This window comes from Thunnus thynnus, chromosome 23 (genome assembly GCF_963924715.1).
Source record: "Thunnus thynnus chromosome 23, fThuThy2.1, whole genome shotgun sequence".
Lineage (NCBI taxonomy): Eukaryota > Metazoa > Chordata > Actinopteri > Scombriformes > Scombridae > Thunnus > Thunnus thynnus.
The window spans coordinates 15,486,347-15,507,666 of record NC_089539.1 but is presented as its reverse complement, the minus strand read 5'-3'; the positions used below and the strand labels follow the sequence as shown (position 1 = coordinate 15,507,666).

The 21,320-nt window shown below is 39.3% G+C and overlaps 1 protein-coding gene across 3 annotated transcripts in view; it reads left to right on the top strand.

Annotated features, from left to right (window-relative positions):
- Window positions 1-758: 758 nt before the first annotated feature.
- Window positions 759-21,320, top strand: part of atp2b1a (ATPase plasma membrane Ca2+ transporting 1a) — a 42,946-nt gene continuing 22,384 nt past the window's right edge. For all 3 annotated transcript variants that reach the window (XM_067582251.1, XM_067582250.1, XM_067582252.1), the window contains exons 1-2: window positions 759-859; window positions 15,091-15,572. In XM_067582251.1, coding sequence (XP_067438352.1) covers window positions 15,380-15,572 — 193 coding nt within the window. In that variant the 5' untranslated portion in view covers window positions 759-859; window positions 15,091-15,379. The remainder of the gene's footprint in view (window positions 860-15,090; window positions 15,573-21,320) is intronic.

Below are 21,320 nucleotides of genomic sequence, written 5' to 3'. Positions count from 1 at the left end.
CTAGGTGGAGTTAAGACAGCCGAAACGATGCGGCAGTGAGGTTTCGTTAGGTACTTTTTGCATGCTGCATCATATGATGGGGGGCGGGGGGGTGAATAATCCTGTTATTATAAAGCGACACGGGAGCAAAGAGGGAGTACGAGGGGATCATGACGTAACCGTTTCCATAGGCGACTGATATGCTGGCTAAGCCAATGAGAATCCACACCAGCGGTCCATACCCATCCTCCTTTTGACGTGCATCACATGTCCCCGGCGGTGTTGTGACAGAAAGGAACCGAGAGAAGCGAAATGGTTCATGTCCTCACACTTCCGCTTTCGGCCAAGTCTATCTAAAAGAAACTAGACCCTTTTATTTATTTATTTATTTATTCATTTCGACTGGATGTGTCCCACTCAGTGTCGTGTATCTTTTCACAAAGAATTGAACACGACAAGTTTAAGAAAACTGGTTGTAGTGTTATGAGACATTTCATTGTACAACTAAAATAAATAGCAGGTGTTCTTGGTGTGCACCTGTACTACACAAAAGTAGTCTTTCATTAATGAGCAAAGTGTCCATCTGTGTTCATTAAAGAAATTAATAACTAGATGTTTTCGTTGCCAGTTCAGTGTTAATGCAGCACTTTGATCAGCTGTACGTATGAGTCATAAAGATTTCCAATCTAGTGGTCATGGATTTTCCGTGGTCTTGGATGGGAGGGGAATTATCTTGACCATTCGGCTGGAGACTGCTTGTGGTTGTGACAGCGCAGTGGGCGGGATTTTACCTCAGATCAGGGGAGAGAGTCTAGTCTTTGGTGAGACTGAGGGGGAGTTAAAGTGAGAAAGGGACCTAGTGTGCTCTTCGGAGAACGGAGTAAGTATTTTTGGTTGCATTTTCTGTGCCAGCGCGATAAAAACGCCCCAAGTTAAGGGCTGCTTTAAATTATTTTTTAGACGTTGCATTAAAAAGAAAACCTTGACCGGTGAAGTCTTCCTTTTTTTGTATATGTGTGCAATGAACAACGAGGGCCAGCCACTGGTGGGTAGCTGCCTTGGGTAGTTAGCTTTATACCCAGCTAACATCGTTAGCTTACGTTATATCTGGGATAGATAACTGACATTGGGCGTCTCGTTTTCCAACCCAGGTAGCTAATCTACCGGGATGCTGCAAGATTTTCTCTGCATGTGGTTAAGTTCGTTTACTTTGACATCTCTATTTCCTGTGGTTAAGTTTTTTTGACTTGTCAATCTGTTAGAAGCAGCTTTTGTGTCTTTCACTTCTTTACAATCAGCAAGCATGAGCTAACGCCTTGGAGCTAGTTGGCTAACATTGTACGCTAGCCTGCAACGTTGTTTTTTTGTTTTTTTAAACGTTGGACCTCTCACGCTACAGTTCGTCTCGTGGGCAGCAGTTGAGGTTCGAGGCATTGAGGCTCATTAATTTACACGCTGCCTCTGAAATAACGTCAGAAACGTTACGAGAAAGTTAACAGTTACCGGTATTTCATTCTAACTTTCAAATCCTTGTCATTTTAACTGTTTAATGTTATTTAGACGCACTTATAAGCGGAGGGATAGTGCCGGTGTTACACCGTATTTGGTGACCCATCAGATTCTGTGACCTGCCTTGATATTCTTACTCCAACGTTAACAATCTCACTCCTCATGCCTGAACCTAACCAGCACTGCAGGTCATAGAATAAGGTAAGCTACCGGGCTAATATTGTAACCCGGCCTGGCACGGTGTTTCTCCGAGTGTAGGATAACTTTGGGATCTCGGAGCGGGCACCCGCTGTTACTGTCAGATTCAGGAGTTGACGCTATGTGTAATATAATGCGACTTTGGTTATCAGTAACAGCGTTTATCAACCAGCAACGCCTCACCAGGCTGTCAAAATTGGACACCCATCGGGGCGATATCGTTTTTACCGGTCTGTTTTCTCGTCGACTCGTGTTCTTCACCTCAACCCCAGTAACCCCAACCATTACCATGAGGGGAAACACTATTCTGCACCGTGCCTCCTTTTTTAAGTCAAGTTAACTTGCAAGCTTAAATGTCATCACTACAAGCTATTTAGATGATTTTATGATCTGCAGCTGAAAAGTCCAAAGCGGTAAAGCTAAATCTTGAATGTGGCATATCGCTTTAAATGACCATGCCGGCTACCTTTTATAATGTTAATGTGCCTCGTATCTCTTGATTACACATGTTAACATTAGATTCATGACCTTGATGGATAATAATAGTAATATACTTTCGCACGCCTTAACTTCACCTGCAAGTTTCCAGGTTGATGTGGATTGCAGCCACCGAGCACCTTTTGGTGTCTAGTTGAAGGGATCACTCTTTATCCAATTAAAAAGCACCCAGCTTGCTGCAGTGCCGGTAGTGTCTTCCTGTGTAATTACCTGTAATCTTGCAGTGATTTGCACATTGTAGTGTTACTTTAACCAAACGCGTTTTCACTTTGATTTTAGCTTTTGCTTAAAGCAAATGAGTTGATTCTCTGATGTAAGGTGTGACAGTCACTGTAGTAATGTATAGTTATCTGTAGATATTACATAATATAATGACAGCTAAGCAATTCCATGGCCAAGCATTATAGTCAAGAGGACCATATTGCAGGGTAAATGTCAGATGTGACAGTTGTTGGAATTAATTTTCAGTTTTGAATAGTAATGTGTGTCTGGATTTTCTAGATTTTACTAAATTGAAAAAGATACATTTGAGGTTTTGTAATAATGAATGATATTTAATTATATCTGTCAAGCTCAGCATCTAGAGATTCAGAGTTTGTTTAATGATTCACTTAAACGATCAGTAACACAATCTGTTGCTGTGTCTGAGGCCTTTGAACTCAGACTGTTGCTGTCACTCAAGAATGACAAAAATATCCTTTCTTATTGCTTGCTATACCATTGCTTTTTCATATTGGCCAACTACTTACAGTAATGCCAGCCCTGACTTAGAAAGGATATGAGTCAGTAGACGTTACTTGTTTTGAAAATTGTTTTGGAAAATGGTTATATCTCAGAGACAAGATCATCTGACCTCCTTGGCTGTGTGGTTAAGTTGGATAGTATTTTCCCTGCCTACATTCGCAGACCAACAACCTCTCAGGTCTGCAACTAAAGGTCCTCCTGTCGGCGGTGCATATGAAGTTAATTAGCCATGCTGGAGATTATGTGATTTCTACTTCTATCTCTATCTTACATCACAGCTTGCTGTTAAAATAAGTTCTGTTTGCTTCTCATGGCATGGGATTTTTTAGTTGTCACAGAGCTCAAGGTACTGTGAAGTAATGCAGTATACTGAGTACACTTTCTCCCAGGCAGTTATCGCCTGTCAAGTCTGCCCCTAACCCATCGTGGATGAGTCCCCCGTACAGCTGCTTCATATGTCCACTCAATTTATTGTCATGCTTTGGTTTTGAGTCAATTACAAGCACATTTAGGACTGTGACAGTATGGGTTTTTTCGTACCCCGGTGAAAAAGCAGCGTATTCCCACGGTTTGGCGGTTTACTGCCAATGTGGGGATAAAAAAAAAACCCCAAACTGATCACATATTATTAAGAAATAATAATTAGTCTTTTTTTAATTGGACTTTACAGTCCAAAAATAATTTCTTTGTTAATATAAATACATAAGCCACCGCCTCGGGTCACAATAAAGCAATCCTGTTTGACTGGAGAGTTGGAAGCCCGGCTAGCTGGATAGCGGAGTCAGAGATACTCTCGTCCAGCCACGTCTCGGCGAAGATGAAGGCACAACAGTTTGTCATTTCTCTCCAGGAGGTCAGCAGCAGTCTTAGGTAGTCTAGTTTATTGTGGAGGTTGGCAAGGAAGATTGACGGGAGAGCTGGTCATCTGGGGTTAGCCTTTAGCCTAGCTTGGATGCAAGCTCGCTTGCCGCGCTTCTGCTTTCTCGGGCACCACTTTCGGCATCCCCATTCGACGCCGTTTGGCCATTCTCATGGGGCAGTGCCGAGGTCTTGTGGCCTAGTGTCCGGAGCAAGCCAACGCAATGCATATTCTCCAACGTATCTCTATCCGGTTTTATTTCGCATTTTAAAAAAAGAAATTGCGGTGATGACTGTAATGAGCTCAGTCCCGCAGAAGGCATCACATGACTGCCATATTGCGGTAATGTACAGTCTTAAAAAATTTACATAAATGTTGTTAATAACTACAATTTTCAACACTCGTCCTTAGTTCAGTCTGTATTCAGTCGAAATGTCCAAAGCTTTATTATGGAGAGCTAGCCACTGTGGGTTATAATCTAAGGTGACATTGAGCCCCATGTAAACTGACATGGAAAGCTAAATATAGTCTGGTTTTGAACTATCAAGTACAACGTATTTATGGTACTATTTACTTATGATGGGGGTTTTGCTTATCTTTCTTTCTCTGTGTGTATTGTAAGGCCAAGGTTATTCCAACCAGAGGTTTTAGGTTACATGGAGATTATTACTACGCATTCATTCAAATCTGGCCTCTCAGAGCAAAAGGGACACTAACCACACATGTGTGACTAGTTAATTTGCTGGTGTTACCATTGTAGGTGCTGGGAGATCAATGGGGCAATCAATATGAAATATTGGCTCAGCTACTTGGATAAACTCTGATTCTGTCCACTAAAACAATTCAAGGCACATATCGGACAATATCATGAATTAGTCATCAAAACAGCTAGAAGTTCTAACTATGGTACAGTCAGTCTACCAGGCATCTATGATGGCTTTGAAATGCCACTGAAAATAGTGTAAATATATGTATTTTTAAGTAGGATAGACGATTTAGCTTTCTCATTAGATTTTGCTCAGTAGTTTAGCTTATTAGACTAAACTATTTAGATTATTAGACTTCATAGTATCATCATTGATTATATAAAACGTAACCAATACTGCTCAATTCCAAATGTGTTAAACTGTAAAGAATGTCTTGTCACAGATGGTGTACGGTGCTCCATCTTTTGCTGGTCTAATCTTTTACACAGATCCCTACTGTCATTTTAGCTATTTTCTGAAAAATCCAAAACCTTGCCAGTGGACAAACGCCAATGGCCCACTCATGGCTTTACATACTGGTATCAGGGTAACAAATAAGTGAGAAATTATTACCCATGCAGGTCTTCTTGAAAAAGTAACTGTCCAAAATTCTATCTTACAATTTAATTGTAATAATCATAACATTTAGCTGTCAGGTTTCTTGTCTCTTGAACATATTTCTCACCTTCTATAGACTAATCCACTAGCAGCTTTGTGTTTTGCTAACTGGTGATGCCTTCATTAGAGTGGTGGTATAGTTACACTGAATGCAGTTTCAGTAGCAAGGAAAGTGCGAATTGTTTGATAAAACCCCTCTGAGGGATGAAGGCAGCCAATGTGATTATTAATGTCATTTAGTCTTAAATACTAATTTGAGATTTGTTGTGATATAGGCTTTGGGAGATAAAATGATGTCAACCTTGCCAATTTTGGCAGGCTTCCACAGGATGGATGTGAAAGTGCTGTGTAGCAAACTAGTCTGAGTCAGTATTACCTTTCAGACTTAATTTACTTCCGCCTGCTTCGCTGTATTAGTCTATAATGACATTGTGTACATATGTTTGGCTAGTACAAATTGCATCCACACCATAGGTCTTGGTAAAATGAGTTTAATGCTGAACAGTCGTGCGTCTGAAATTGGAGTGGTTGGGACAGCAAGGTCAGACTGTGGTAGTAAATGGCAGGGCGGCAGGACCTCAGGCCACTGAGCTGCTATGTAGAATCACATATAACAAAGAACACAGAGAGCTTCTCATCTTCAAAGTGGCTTGATGAAAGATGCTTCATTTTGGAATATTTTCCATCCTATGGACATCAAGGACTCTGCAATGGCTAAATAAAACCATCCCTCCTTGTATATCTAAAGGACAATTATAGTATTTTCACAGTTACTACTTAGACCTGTCCTTATGTTGTTTAGACACTGTGGGGTTTTAATGGTACCGTTAGACTCTCATGAAAAAATCCCTCTCATAGTTGAAAGATGACTATACAGTTATTTATATTGATAGTACAAAGGATTGGCACATTTAACTGTGTATTAATAACTGCCGTATTTGGTAGTTAAAATGTGTTGTTGTACATTCAGTCCAGTAAATAACAAATCTTTATTTTAATGATGTGAAAAAGTGTCAGTCAGATTTAATTATACCTTAGCAACAGGATAGTCTTTCAGGACTCAGCAATACGAGAAAATGAGAAGTAAACGATTGCACTGCATGACCTCTCGCTATTTACACAGACATCTGCTCACTGATTAGAAGATGTATTGATGTGAAGTAACACTGGAATAGTATAACCTTTGGGTTACTTATTACACGGTGTGTTGATGAGGTTTTTAAAACACAAAAGTAATTGATGCATTATGGATTCTCCTCTCGCTTTGACTTTGCTCATATAAAAAGTCCAACTGTTACATTAGCTGGATTTTGTTGATTTATATTGGAAAATTTCATATTCAGCAAAAAAGAATTGAATGAGACCTTGACTTGATTTTTGTTAATTTTTTTGACAGGCACTTACCATGCACATGTTTTGAAAATGCAATTATAAGCCCTCTTCTCCTTCAGGTGATTAGATGCCCCCAGATTGCACATCTTAGGGTATTTTTGGTCGATCAAAAGCTAGAAAGGTTATCTCCTCTGTGTTTACGTAAGGAGCCCAAAATCTGCCCCACTTTCTGCCTCTGCTCCACCAGTGTGCATGGATTTTCTGTGTTTCTCATTCTTTGTCTGTATATTTGAAAAACTAACATTTTGGGATGCTACTGTACTAATTTCTAATGAATACGTCATTGTACACAAAGGTACAACAACAAAAGTACAATATTTTATTTAGTAGCATGAAACAACTGCAGTGTTGCTTGTCAGAAAACGTAAAAAATTCATTTTAGTCTGCAGAATGTTTATTTTAAAAAATAATGCATCCAAACTAAATTAAATAAAGCAGTTTTTATCTTATCCATTAAAAAAGCAAACAGTTATGATATCCACAGTCACTACCTGTTTACTGTTGTACACAGTCTCATCCCTATTTGATTACCACACCTTAAATGCTGGTCAAAAAGATTATGGTTTATTTCTGTTATATGTCCCTCAATAAATGAAATAAGATGAATTGCAGACCAAAAGTGTGTGTTGACAGTGACACCTATGACTGTGTGTTCTTATGATTTGGCAGCCTGAAAGTGTTGGACAGCCGTGTAAAGGTTCCAGTCTATGGGTTGAAGTAGCACTATCAGCTGCGAGCCATGCAGTACAAGGAGAGCTGGGTGTCTCTGCTTTGTACCCTCCACATGTACATGGCCTGACCCAGTTCAGCAACGGCTAGCAGTGGGGGGAGGGGGCAGTCTGGGGGAAGCTAAAAATACCACCCCTCGCATTAGGCAGCTCCATTGCAGAGGGATCCCTAGAATTGCTACCTTGCATCGAGTTGTTGGCACATAGAGATGTACAAACTGCCAGAGGGTTTCCTTAGTGTCAAGACAAAGACATGAGTATATCACTAAGATGCCCACCACTGTCCTCGCTACTTGTTTCCACTTGCCACAGCCTTCTGGGTGGAGGATTTAGTGCACATCTAATGTGTGATAGCAGCCTTAAATAGCTTCGAGTAAGGGAGAGACTTGTGACTTACAAGTCTCCGGTCCATGGGTGGAACCACCATAGACTCATGTTCCTGCTGAGCTACATATTAGCTGCTGTTGTGTGCAAAGGGTTAACCTTAGCCTCTGTCATTCAACCATACCATGCCAGCTGTTGGGTTGGAGATCCAATCACAATGATTTTCCACTGTTGTGACATGTGACCTGCTCCGCAACCCGAAACTGTCGCAGCATAGCAAATGTTGGCACTTCCTTTATCTTGGCGTTGTTGCTGCTCGTGGGGTTAGGGGGTGTGAATGTTAGAGAGGGCTCATAGAGTAAGACCTGAAGTCAGGGAAATGGAGAAGGCAGAGAATTGCGTTCATTACTGCATATGTGTTCTGCTCATGTGATGCCTAAGGCAAAATAAATATTCCTGCCAGTTTAAGATGGGCCATTTAGAAGCCATTTACACATTTACAAAGCTAGATGTTATTGTAAGAATGAGTCCTGAAAATAACTCCTGACTCCTGAAATTCATATTTCCATTTACTGCCATTTGTCAAAAAACTGTTAGTGACATGCACAAGGAATGCAAAAACATAACTCTCCCAACTTATGCCACCAAAAAATGTAGTGAATTGGCAATAGGCGAATCTGTTGCCACTATTTGAGTAAATATTCTCTTTAATTGTTTTTGTTTATTTCTCTATAGTTTTATTTTAATTCTGTGGCAAATAGTTAACCTCTCAGACATCTATCAACCTCTATCAAACATCTCAAAAATCTGTATGTGTAATAAAATCCCATCCGTTTGATTTAAAAGCTCTGAAAGGTTAAGAATTATTGCAATTTATATTAAATTGATATAAATCATAAACATGATGTTGTTGGTTTTGGTGTATTATTTTCCTGATAGTCCGTTGCTATTGAATTGTTCCACCAGAGGAAAGTCACAACTTGCCAGTTAGTGCAAAACACTTTCTTACTTTGCTCAGTCCTAAAGTAAGTCAGAAATTATAACACCCTATGACTCCCTGTTCAAAGATATCGGAGATTTGTCAGTCCCTGGTTTTTCCCGAGATGATGCACAACAGAACAGACTAGGATTCTGATTCAACTGCAGTTAAACATCTTGTTCATCTAGACCAAAGGGCAAGTTCACCAATATGTCAAAATGTATTTGTTACTTGGATGCACTGCGAGAGGTGTAACTTGCCTAGCAGTTCATGGGGTCTAACTTAGCCTACAAAGAGATGAACCTCAAACAGATTTTTATTAAAAGTTGGCCATTTCTACCCAAGAAAATGCCGAAATCAGGACAGCATTGTGCTTAATAATTGGTGACAGGATGTTAATAGACAAGGCAGTATTGCACATGTGATGAAAACTCGATCGAATGATGAAATGCATTGAAGATATCTCGGTAAACCTGCAGTTAGTACAAGAGGTGCAAGAGTATTTCCTCGTCAAAATAGGGATTTCTGCAATCTCTCCCACCTCAGTAATACACCCGGCCCTGCAATTATGCTGTGTAATAAATAATAAATTCTGTCCCGTTTTCCATGGCAGATGGCTCCAAAAAGAATCTCAACATGTGACAGAATAGTTTCCAAGAATCTCAATGGAATAAGCTGCAAGCATTCATTTGTGCAGTGAGCAATAATAAAGGCTACATTTTCTATCATTCTGCATCTGTGTCCCAGTTTAAAGTTCTGACATATTTTGGGTTTGGGATGTTAGTTTAGAGTTGCATGTTTGAAGTCTTGCTTGCTGTAAAGGAAGATGAATAGTGTTCTCTCAGCCATGTTGATCTTTATGTTATCTCCAGAAATGCATAAAGTGAGCAAAATTTGCTCCAGCTGGAACAACGTCCCTGTCTGTCTGCATTGGTGTATTTTTATAGATCTGATAGCCAGGTTGTGTTTTTTTCCTATAGTGCAGTGTGGATTATAGTGTGATATGGCTTTACAACTGAAAGCACAATGTATGTTTACTGTTTAACAAAACTATTTCAGACTTGAAATCAAGCCCATCTCGTTGAATCTTTCCCATTTGTCCTGTTCTGTCCCCTGTGACTCCAAGAAATTAATCAGATCAAGTCCTCCTTAAAACATGTTGGCACATGCTGTGCTTCAAGCCCCTGTAATTGTATTGTGTTGTTGTATGCTTGTTGTCTTGTGCCTCTGTTTCTATCTGAGACAAATTCCTATCAACTTGGTCGACATGAATGAATCAGCCTCATTGTGTTAGACTGATTAAAGCTGAATGGACAGCAGCCTCTCATTAGAATGGACTCTCCCATGTAGAGCACCATGGAGCTCCCTGATGCCACAGATAGTCTTAATTAGATTTAACAGAAGGCTTTTCCTGAGGTAATCAGTCAGTTGGTCCCAGCTCACTACGTTACCCCACCAGTGCAACTGCTGAGAAGCTGTTGGCTTTTTTTTCTAATCCTTATTCTGATCATTTAAGTGACAGACCTACGTTGTTTGACATGACAGGATACTGTGATACGGTTATAAATTGAGATTTCTAGATGAAAGGATTTGACTGTAAAGCTGTACGTAAGCACCTGGTCCCAGGGTCCGATATAACCGATGGCCAGGGGCCAGTAAAAGTTTATGCAAGGCAAGTTGATTGGCCAGTTGACTGACCAATCAGAGTTATGGCAGACAAATAAATTTGGGTCACTGGCCAAGCGGCTGATGAATAATTTGGAATCACAAAGTAGGGCCGGATTTACATCAGTGCGTGGTGCAGCATCGCTGCTAAATGATGAACGCCACTGCTGAAATTTCACATAATAGTTAGGGCTGTAGTCAATCAAAGAAAATCTTGGTCGACTAAAATCGTGCATAATCTTCAACTAATCGATTAGTCGCACGCGAGGGGGGGCTAACCCATTACTGCTAACTCTGGAGCTAACCCCCTTCACTTTTCCAGCATTTGGGGAAACAACAGACGTGACTTTTTAGCATTTATTAACTGACACACTGTAGTCTGTTCTGTACATTTACTGCCAGACTGACAACTTACTACAAGTCTTTTCCTCTGCCCCACTCGCATCCACCGTCACTTATATGCCCCTTGCTCTTTCCCATTTGCTACGCAAACATACTCCTTAACAGAGCCACGCTACCAGTGGTTTCCCAGGCAACGACAGAGGTTGACTCACATACTGGAACAGCGCTGCTCAGAGACTCCCAAATGCTATCGATTTCCGGATTAATGGATATTCATTCAGATATCAAATATTAAAAAATATATTTTTTGGCCTGGCAGAGGTTCTCGTTGTGTCATTATGGAGAAACACAGATTCAGTAAACGTTCAGTACGTTCAGTAAACGTTCAGTAAATGTTCAGTGCAGTTAGACCCAGCAGTCTCCATTAGGTTGGGCGAGTTCAAAGTTGTGAAAACAACGGGGGTGTTTTGAATACACCCCTTTTTTCACAAGTAATTTGTTAGTCTGTCCCTCCCACCGCAGGAAATAATGGATTACTCCTGGAAAGCTATTGATGTAGCACTTTTCTCCTTATGAAAATAACACGGAGATTATTCGACCAATGACAATTTAGTCGGACGAGAGCATATCGACCAACTAATCAACCAGTCGACCAGCAGACTACAGCCCTAATAATAGTCACAACAAACTCTCCACTTTCTCCAGTTCAAGCAGCTGAATGGAGCTAGTGGGGAGAGAATGAGATGTTTGCCTCCCCGTCTCTCTCCTCTGCTCTCTGTATGGCGTTTAATTAGTCTCAAAATATAATATAATCAAATCAGAAAAGAAAAAGAAATGGCAGGAAGAATGGGATAGAGGAAATAAGGGCAGACACTACTACAACATTCACAGAAAAGTAGGAGAAATGAGAGGAAGCAACAGAAATAGGAGGAGGACATTATATCAAGGATGAGGTTTGAACACACCGGTCTGAACAGTGCGTTAAACATAATGAATAAGCATGCTACGGGTAGATGTGAACATTGTGGACTACAGGAAATGGTGGAGCATGTATTTTTATAGGCTGCTGTCCTAGATATCAACGAGAGACAGACACTTAAAGATACACTCCATAAGGAATCACTAGGTATTAGAGAAATGTTATAGAGGAGTTCAGGTGATTTGGGGTACAGGGCTATTTCCAGATTTTTAGAAAACAGAGAGAAACAGAATTAATAGCAGAATTGAATGTAATAGTATAATAACCGCTCTGATCCGCCTTCCAATACAGAAGGTGGCAGAAATTTACCTAAAACCTGTCTGCAAACAGCCGTTTAACAACTAAAGACATCAGCCACTGTCTATTCAGTCCCTGCCTTTTAAAGTCTCAAAAGTCAACTTGATGAGCGAGCGAGTGTTGTGCAGTTGGGAGCGTGTAGGGAGCATCGAGCTTGCACTTGTCAGCCCGTTGCTTGTGGGACGTCTGTGTATGCGGAGCCAAAAGGCTCCCTTGTGAGGATACTTTTCGGCTTGTGGATACTGTTCTGTGCACTCGTATCATATGCATGCGCCTGGTTTTTATGTGCGTGGGTTTTGAGACTAATTAAACGCCATATCTCTGTCAGTCCCTGCATGCACGAGGGCGGGGCTGAGGTCCACACACACACACACACACACACACACACGGAGTGGAAAGCAGAGCTTTAGGTCACATTTTACTCAAGTCGACTATGACTGCTCGCTGCCGAAAGTGCAACAAAATCCGGCAGTAAGGGAGACAGTACGAGCAATTTATCAAACAACTGTTGAACAAGTAGAACATAAATATGTCGTCTTTGACTTCCAGCAGTCAACTCCCCTTTCATCCACAGCCGCTATATTTTACAGCTATATGGAACTTGTTATGCTAATAGAAAACTGTTATGAATGAGCTCAAAACAGACATTCATTATATGTAATGATTGAGTCTATTTAGCTAAGTATCTTAAAATTAGATGGATTCCTGTTGACTTTAGGCTGACACCAGCCTGCCCCTCCTCTCTACCAGCAGTACCAGCAGCAATGAGTCTCTGACCAGCAGCAACAGAGGGAGAAAGACAAAATATGGAGAAACATTCATTTACTGATCCAATATGTGCCTAATTTTATATTTTATATCAACATTAAATATCCATAACTAAAGGAAAACAACCAAATCTAAAGGGAACTTCACTGTTGTACGTATTATGTATACGATGAGTAAATCACCAAACTTGGAAAAAAAAGAGTTATTTTCATTTTTTGGCTGCCAAGCCAGTGAAAATATACAAGGGGCCTGTAAAACTCAGATCTACTGGCCAAGTGGGCCAATGGGGAGAAAATGCTGTTTGTGATCATGTGCTGTGTAAAGTAATTGTAATGTTTTACATCATTAAACTTCCCATAGGACTGACGGTAATCTGTGGGTGTGAAGAGGGGAAAGAGGCATTATTGATACATTTTATAATATAGGCTATAATTTTAACAGCATATAAACAGTAATTGTACAAAATCATGATGTGAGTAATGATAAAATACATGATAAAAGGGGGGAAAAATGACAAATTAAACTAGGGCTGCAATAATTATTTTCATTATCCATTAATCTGTTGATTTATGTTCCTCAATTAATCTCTTAGTTGTTCAGTACATAAAATGTCAGAAAATGGTAAAAAAAAAAAAAAAAAAAAAAAAAAAAGTTGATGACTGTTGTTGTGTTTTATCCACAACCCAAAGATATTCAGTTTACTGACATAGAAGAATAAAGAAAACAGAAAATATTCACATTTGAGAAGCAGGAATCAGAGAATTTGGCCTTTTAGTTTCTTAAAAAATGACTAAAAATAATGAATTATTATTATTATTATTATTATTATTATTATTATTATTGTTATTGATATTATTATTAATAATAATAAAATAATTGGTGGTTAATTAAATAGTTGGCAACTAATCCATTAACTGACTAATTGTTGCAGCTCTAAATCAAATATTTTATAATATTAATAGTTAAAGAATTTAATTAATTTTCCACAGAAGCTGATTTTTAAAGTTGCACCCACTATTAAGTAACTTAACATTAACAGTAACATTGTCTCTGACTACCTCGACATTCTGCAGCCACATAAGATAGAAACAAAAATTTTGTGAAACTTTTAAATGAGAGTAAATGTTTTTAAGTGAGAGTACACCTATTTTCCTTGAGACGTTTATCTGGTGTTTAACTTGCCAACTACGCATGATTAATGCACATTTTCTGTCCAATCAAAATTATCCTCATAGACCAAAGTATAAAATAACATATTTATAGTTATTATCAAATTGTCTTGTGGTTTATTTCTGCTTATTTCTGTTTATTTCTTACTACAATATTAATACCATTTTGGTTGCTTCATTACTACTGTGTATAAATCTTATGCCAGTTATTTTTCTTATTTTGTCATACATCAAAATTAAAACTAAACTAAACACAGTGAGTTATCTTAAATCAAATAAAGTCAAAAAACAGGGAGATGCTGCTGGAAGCTGTTTACTGTGAAACAGCTCCAAGAAGATTTACTGTATGTTTGTATTTACTTACAGTAGATAAACTTTGCAGAGGGAAAAGGACTATCTTTACTTTCACATACTCTGACCAGGAAGCAGAGAGCACATTACTACACAAGAGTTTTGTCCAGATAACAAAATAATAATTATTTCATTACAGTTCAAGTACAGCCAATGAAAATTTTGTCGACAGATAGCTGTAGGCAGTTTCGCTAATTACTTTGCTACTTGTCTCGGCAACTGAGTGGTTTTGTCCAGACATTTCCTTCTTTCCTCTCCTGCAGCAGTGAAGTGTCTCAACAGAAATGTCTCTGTTAGTGTGGTTGTATGATAACAGAAATGGAGAGAGAGAGAGAGAAACGGTGACATCAACATATTTCAAAAATGTCCAATTGCAGACTGTTACACAAGGCTCCACCTGACGGAAAGAAAAATACAAGAGCATTGATACTAATTAATAAGTATTTCAAGATGTCAGAGTGTGCTGCAGGCATCATAGTTAACATTCACAGTATTAGGTCAAGCATACTAAAGGAAACCACATGTCGGTAATGCAATGAATTTGAAAAAAAAAAGTATTTATCTATATTAGTATCCAGACTGAAACTGAGGAACTGAAAATTTGGTTCTTATCGTTCCTTGCTTGTTGAGACAAAGATGTATTGAAGACATAAGACAGAGACAGAGAAATGTCTCTGGTGTTTGTCAAAAAAACTCTGTTCAACTTTTCTTACAAAATATGATACATCATCCAGCCCCAGTGTGAAAACTAGCATAGTGTGTCACAGCATGTGAAATAAAGCCATAGTTAGATTATATATAGAACAGTTTGCCCAAAAATCTGTCATATTTTTGTCCGTGTGATATCAATAAATGCATGGCAAACCCTGTTGTACATGAAATAATGCTTGCTGGTGTCACTATTGACGTTTTTTTTGTGTGTGTGTGTTTGCTCTTCTCTTTCAGAACTGCATGCATGGTGATCTCCGGCTCTGGGTGATCCTCAGTCACCATGAAAGAGTAGGAACTCAGCTCTCCAAGGGAAATGGCTTGTTTTGTAATATCCTTGCCCTGCTACCTGCCGTATGACTCCAGCTGCCTCTGAAGGGCCTGTCAGCTGTTTATGGGAACTACTACAGTGTTCGCACTTTTGAGGATTTAAGCTTTTCCAGGGCATCACTTTTTTTTTTTTTTTAACCCCACTGTTAAGTCGAAGCAGCAACGCTTTGCGTTAGAGTGGGGAGGCGTCGAGACAATGGCGAACAACTCGTACAGTGGGGTGAAGAACTCCATGGTGGAGGCCAACCACGATGGAGACTTTGGCTGCACGCTCAAAGAACTGCGCTCCTTAATGGAACTGAGGGGCACGGAGGCGATAAACAAAATTGGGGAAACTTACGGGGATATTCAAGGACTCTGCAACCGATTAAAAACAGCACCTATAGATGGTACAGTAACACTTCCACTACACTCAACATGATGACTGTTGTTTAATTGGATCAAATACAGGATGTTTTCCCAACAGTGCTAGTAGCAAATACTGTTGGAATGCTAATGTGGTACACACATAGTTTAAGAGGCGTGTCATTAGCAATGCCATCCACATTGTGGATACCTTGACATCACTTCCTTGGAAAACTCATATGCCAGACAGGTGGCCAGGCAGGCTGGCTCTGACCTGGGCCAGTCCTGCTCTATTTCAAGGCCTGTGGATATGTCCCTCACACCCTCCCTCTCTCCCATTTCACCTCTGTGTCTCTTGTGTGTGCGCGTCTGTGTGTGTGTCTGTGTGCGAGCTTCAGACAGACCAGCTGTCTGCCTGGGCACAGCACCAGGCTGCAGGCAGGTCAGTGTCCCACATGTGGCGGACAAAACAGGAGGGTTTAAGGCTGGGAAGTAATGACTTGAACATGTTAGGGAAGGAGTGAGTTCATCTTTTGAATAGCTCTTCTCTGTTCCTCTTTAGTCACCAAAAATCTTCACCATATATGAGAAGACCATGCCAAGAGTTTTGGAAAAATTACATGTTAGGTTACAGTAGAGCACTATGGGACAGTGACAGCACCTCTTTTTTTTTTTTTTCCTTTTTCTACCACTCTTGCACTCTGTCTCAGTTCGTCTCTCTATAGACAGTCTGCCTAATCGCCAGTATGACCTTGACTGAACTCTTATGGGAGGGGATTTTCAGTTTGATCCCAGATTAAAACAGCACCGCATATTCACTGTAGCAGCAACAGTCCTCTGTATGCCGTGTCCCAAAGCAAGGAAAAAATTCCCTGGGCTTCGTCTAACCAAAAGGAATGCTGTAAATGCCAGGCTATACGACAGAACAAATCATCTCTTAATCTAGCAGGAATCATTACCTTACTATTTAACTCTTGACTTTTAATTTATTGAAATGACACAAGTTTACAAGATACACCATGCTGTTGTTTTCTGCTTTCCATGTCTATTATACAGCCCGATAAACCATTGTCTCAACTTTGAGGAGAAATTGCTGAATAGGAATTTGGCTGTTGAGAGAACGTGAGTTGTCCAAACATGCATGTGGCTGTGTCAAGTTGGTGAACCTAAGAGTCCTGTCATATTTGTAGTGTGAGTGACAGTCGTAGTTTCATAAGTGCAAGTGTACTTGTCCTCCCCTGCTCATTCTACCAAGATTATGCTACAAAAAAAGAATGTGGCTGGTTGGAGCCCATTAGGTTTTCAATACTTTTTGCTATCAAGCACCAGTGTATGAGTAGGTAAGGTAATATTCAACCTCTCTTGTAGCTGTGTTGTCAGCAGACTGTATGATTTAAAACTGAGAGAATATTATATTGTTTTTAGTTTTCTACTGAAAATAGATATTTAGAAAAGTTTACTCTCCACCCTGCAAATTCAAGGCAGCTTTTATTCAATATTTAGAAATGTTTGTTTTTACTTCTGCAGCCCACGGCACTGATGAGCTTGAATAGGTTCACATTTTGTTTCCCCTCGCAGCAGGTGCTGTTCCACTTGGTACACAGCCACTAAGTTTTGATACTTGCAGTTTCAATCAGCTCATTCGTCATGGGCTTGGGAAATTAAGCCATCATTTAAGATTACAGGAGCTTGACAATTGAAAAGGGATTTCTAATTAGTTGGATGGTCATTTCTCGAACCTCTTAAGCCAATCCTTTGCTAATCCTCCACATTTCCAAGCTTTTTTTTTTTTTTTTTTTTCTTCACCCAAATAAGTTTGACTGAACTTTCCTGTTGCAGCTTTGGATAAGTTTACCAATCTACTTTAACCTGTTTTCAGAATGTAAGACTTTAAAGCATGACCTGTTTGGAGTAGGCTAAATGTAATTAATCATTGCACTGCCACAGCTATTTATGCTACCACATAAATCTGGGTAACACCAAAGATCTCCCAAATTCAGCTAGATTTCAATTCACTGGGCTGTGATTTGATTTAATGTGGGCAAGTAACATATCAATACATTGAGTTTGAAAAGAATGAACTATGCTCACTGTATAATGTGCTTTCTAAATGCAGTGCTGCATTGTAGTGAAATAACGGTAAAGCATGAAGGGCATTTGTCACCGATTTTAAAATAAAAAAATAAATAATAAAAAAAAAATCATCGAAACTAGGATTTTCTCTTTTTTTCCAAGTTAGTCATTTAAACATACGTCCTTCAAAATATGCTGTGCCTCTCAAAAAGGCCCTGTTTCAATAGTGGTGAAGATCCCCTTGTGCGGTGGAAAGAGACAGCTCACTAATACCTGTAGCTTTGGCAGTTGGCCTGGTGTTATTTGTATGAGCTCAATTCCTTTGTGCATGCCGACTGTTTTTTTTTTTTTTTCTTTTTGGAGCCTTCTCTGTGTTAGTAAGTAACCACGATGATAAAAGTACTAGTTTCGCCTCAGTTCTGCTCTTCTCTATCTCTCTCCTTTTTTTCTAGTAGCATAGTCCCTTATGTAAATTTCAATAACATTTAAAGGGGAACTGTTTTTACACATCAAAACCGTCATGGGGTAATACTACTCTCCGCTTGTGAAAACAGTTGTATAATGTGCTCTGTGGCAAGCCTCGGAAAATAATGCCAGTGATGTCACCAGGGTTACTTTGGCTTGGTCTCGGAGATTACACATTTCTAACTGGAAGCCTGCATGACATACTCGGGCATGGAGTTTGAAAGACATGGGTATTGATTTGGCTTGTAGGGTATAATGAAAAGGGAAGTGTAGGAGGCATGTTTTTTGCAAAATGACTCATACATTGGACATTTACAACTGAGTTAATGGGTGTTCTCACTGTATCAATTCTGCCGGCATTATGATTGCAAAAAATTAGTTTGGCAGAGCTGGTGTACTTACTGTATGGGCTCTTCTTATTTTTCATGGTCTTGCTTGAGGAGTTAGGATGTCTGAGCCTCTGCCACATCAGTTGTGACCATTATTTATTTATTTATTTATTTATTTATTTTATCCGTCTCTTGTGAGTCCCCCATCTGTGTGTAAGAGCAATACTAAACCACTGGAGTACTGTTTTAACAAAATTCCCACCCTTTTACCACATTTTCTCAGCATTGAATATCACAGCTCAGGGTCATAGTATTGTAATCCTAAGTGTACCCAGATGTCTGCATTAAGCTGGAAGTTGCTGACATCTTGGCACTCACAGCTGTTTTTGCTCTAATGCAGTACAAAGTTTGGTCAAGCGGAGCGGCCATAGACGCCCGGAAGGGACTCTTGTGAAGTTGAAGGGGGAAAAAAAACAGAGGTGTCGAACGTCTGTCATTTTTAGCTGTAATATTGGACAAAATGAAATTACACTACAGTATAAATATTTTCAGAAAGCCCTACTAGCACAGCAGCATTTATTTTCTCCCAATCAGACCCTCCTGTTTCCTCTAAATAATGAGTCTCATCCAATGGGCAAGGCCACTTCACATCAATATTATTGACAGTGTTCCCTTATTTTTCCCTTTCGCAGTTATTCCCTGTTGATTGCTATTTTAATGTAGTCAAATATTTGGGTTCCAGCCTATTGATCCAATTGACTGTGAGCTGAGAGGCTTCCACATTTGGACTGTAATTCATAAAAGCTGACAGGCTCCCAGTATCTGTCATACCAGACACCACACCCCCTCATTCAACGGGAAGGTTCAGACTGTTAAATGATAGTTTACTCTTTATAATTTAGGGGGCTGGCGTAGCTTGTCTTCATGTCTGAATTCAAATGATGTGCTTTGATAGGCTTTGCCAGTAAGTGGATATAGCATATAGCCAGCCCTTCTTCCCTGTACTGTGGAACTGTGGAGGTATGGTGATCCACTCGTATTAATTCCTTGCTTGAAACCTTTGAAAGTACAATTGGTTTCTTGTGTATCCTTGTAGTAAGTTATCTAAGGTGGGAAATGGTGGCCTAGATTGTGGCTTTTCATATTGTTTTTAGTGGTTTTAGAACATTCATCTGTGAAGTAAACAAGAGTTAAAATCTGATTTATGTTATTTATGCCACTTTGAGCAGTGATAAATCACAGACTCAGATCACAGTACATCGGAGTACAGATAGTACAGTACAGACATTTAGTGTTTGTGCAGACACATGGCCTTAATGTAATTTGCAGTCTAGCCTGCTTCTCCTGCACAACAATGATGATAATAATAACAATAATAATAATAAACTTAATTTGGGCTTTATATGGTTAAAACATTTAAGTACTATGATTAAGCAGTAAAATCAGAAAAAATAAAACAGAATAAAATTCCCCTAGTATAAGATTAAAAATAAAAATAAAAATAAAACAATAGGCAGAAGGATAAGAAGAATAACCATCTGAGTTTGCTCTCGGGGTTGCAGGGAAATAATAATTCTGCAATGTAGCTGGGTGCTAAGCCAAGCTTAAAAGGTAAGCAGTAAAATCTTAAAACCAATTCTAAAATTGATTTGTAACCAGTGGGTGATATGATCTTGTCTTCTAGTATTTGTTAAAGGCCGTGCAGCTGCGTTTTGTACCAGCTTTGTACAGCGAATTACAGTAATCACACCAAGATGATATGAAAGCATGTATGACCTTCTCAAGATCAGGTCGAGAGAGAAAGGACTTTTTTGAGATGCTCCTCAGTTGAAAACATGAGTGAAGGACTTTTGCTGCTTTTCAAATGTGAGGTCACTGTCAAATATTACATTTGGCATTTGTAGACAGGGAGCCAAGGTGTTCATTTAGCTGGAGAACATTTTGGGATATCCAGCACTTTATTTCTGACAGACAAGATGATAAATGATGAAAGTTGCCTTCTTTGCTGGTCTTTAATGGGACATAAATTTGTGTGTCATCTGCATAACAATAGTATTGAATATATATCCCAGAGGCAGCATATACATACAGAAAAGGAGGGGGCCAAGCATAGAGCCTTGGGGAACACCACATGTCAGAGGGGCCACCGAGGAAGAGACATCACTGGTCATAACCGAGAAAGTTCTGTTTGATAAGTAAGATTTGAACCTGATGCCAACATAAGCTTGCCAGGTGTAGCGTTATCTTATTCAATGTTTTTCCCAATATTCCTGAGTAGGGTGGTGATACTAGTTTCACAAAAGTGTACTACCAAAACACATTTTTTGTATTCTGTGCATGACAACATTAATTTTTGTAAGAGGAATGATCATGCTATATAAATGAGGGTGCAGCACAATTGTAAAGCCAACGCCAAGCAAAGCCCTCCTCATTACACCCAATATGCCCTGATCACCTGCAAATGGAAAAGGAGCATGAGGCAGTAAAGCCTCAAAATGACAATGATAACCATGTAATGGAAGTCTAAAAACAACTCAACGTAATTTTAGTAAAATTGCAAGAAAAATAAAAGACTCACCTCCTAGAAGTAACCAGAAACTATATTTTTTTTTTTGCATTTTGGAAGACTTCTTTCCCTTTTGTTCTTCCACTTGTTACAGGAAAATACTTTTCCTTGTATCAGTTGCTACCCAGTGGGTACCGTCATGTAAACCTGCGTAATCCAATCTTCACATGATAAATGTAATGCAATGAGTCATAGCATTACTTTTATCATGTATCATGACTTGAGCAGAGTTGATGGAAATCCCTTAATCCAGTTATCCTAATTACACTCAGATGAGCATAATATCATATTAATAAACTCAGACTTGCGGATATGTATAAACACTTTTGTCATATTTAAGTGTGTCACAAAGGTCACAG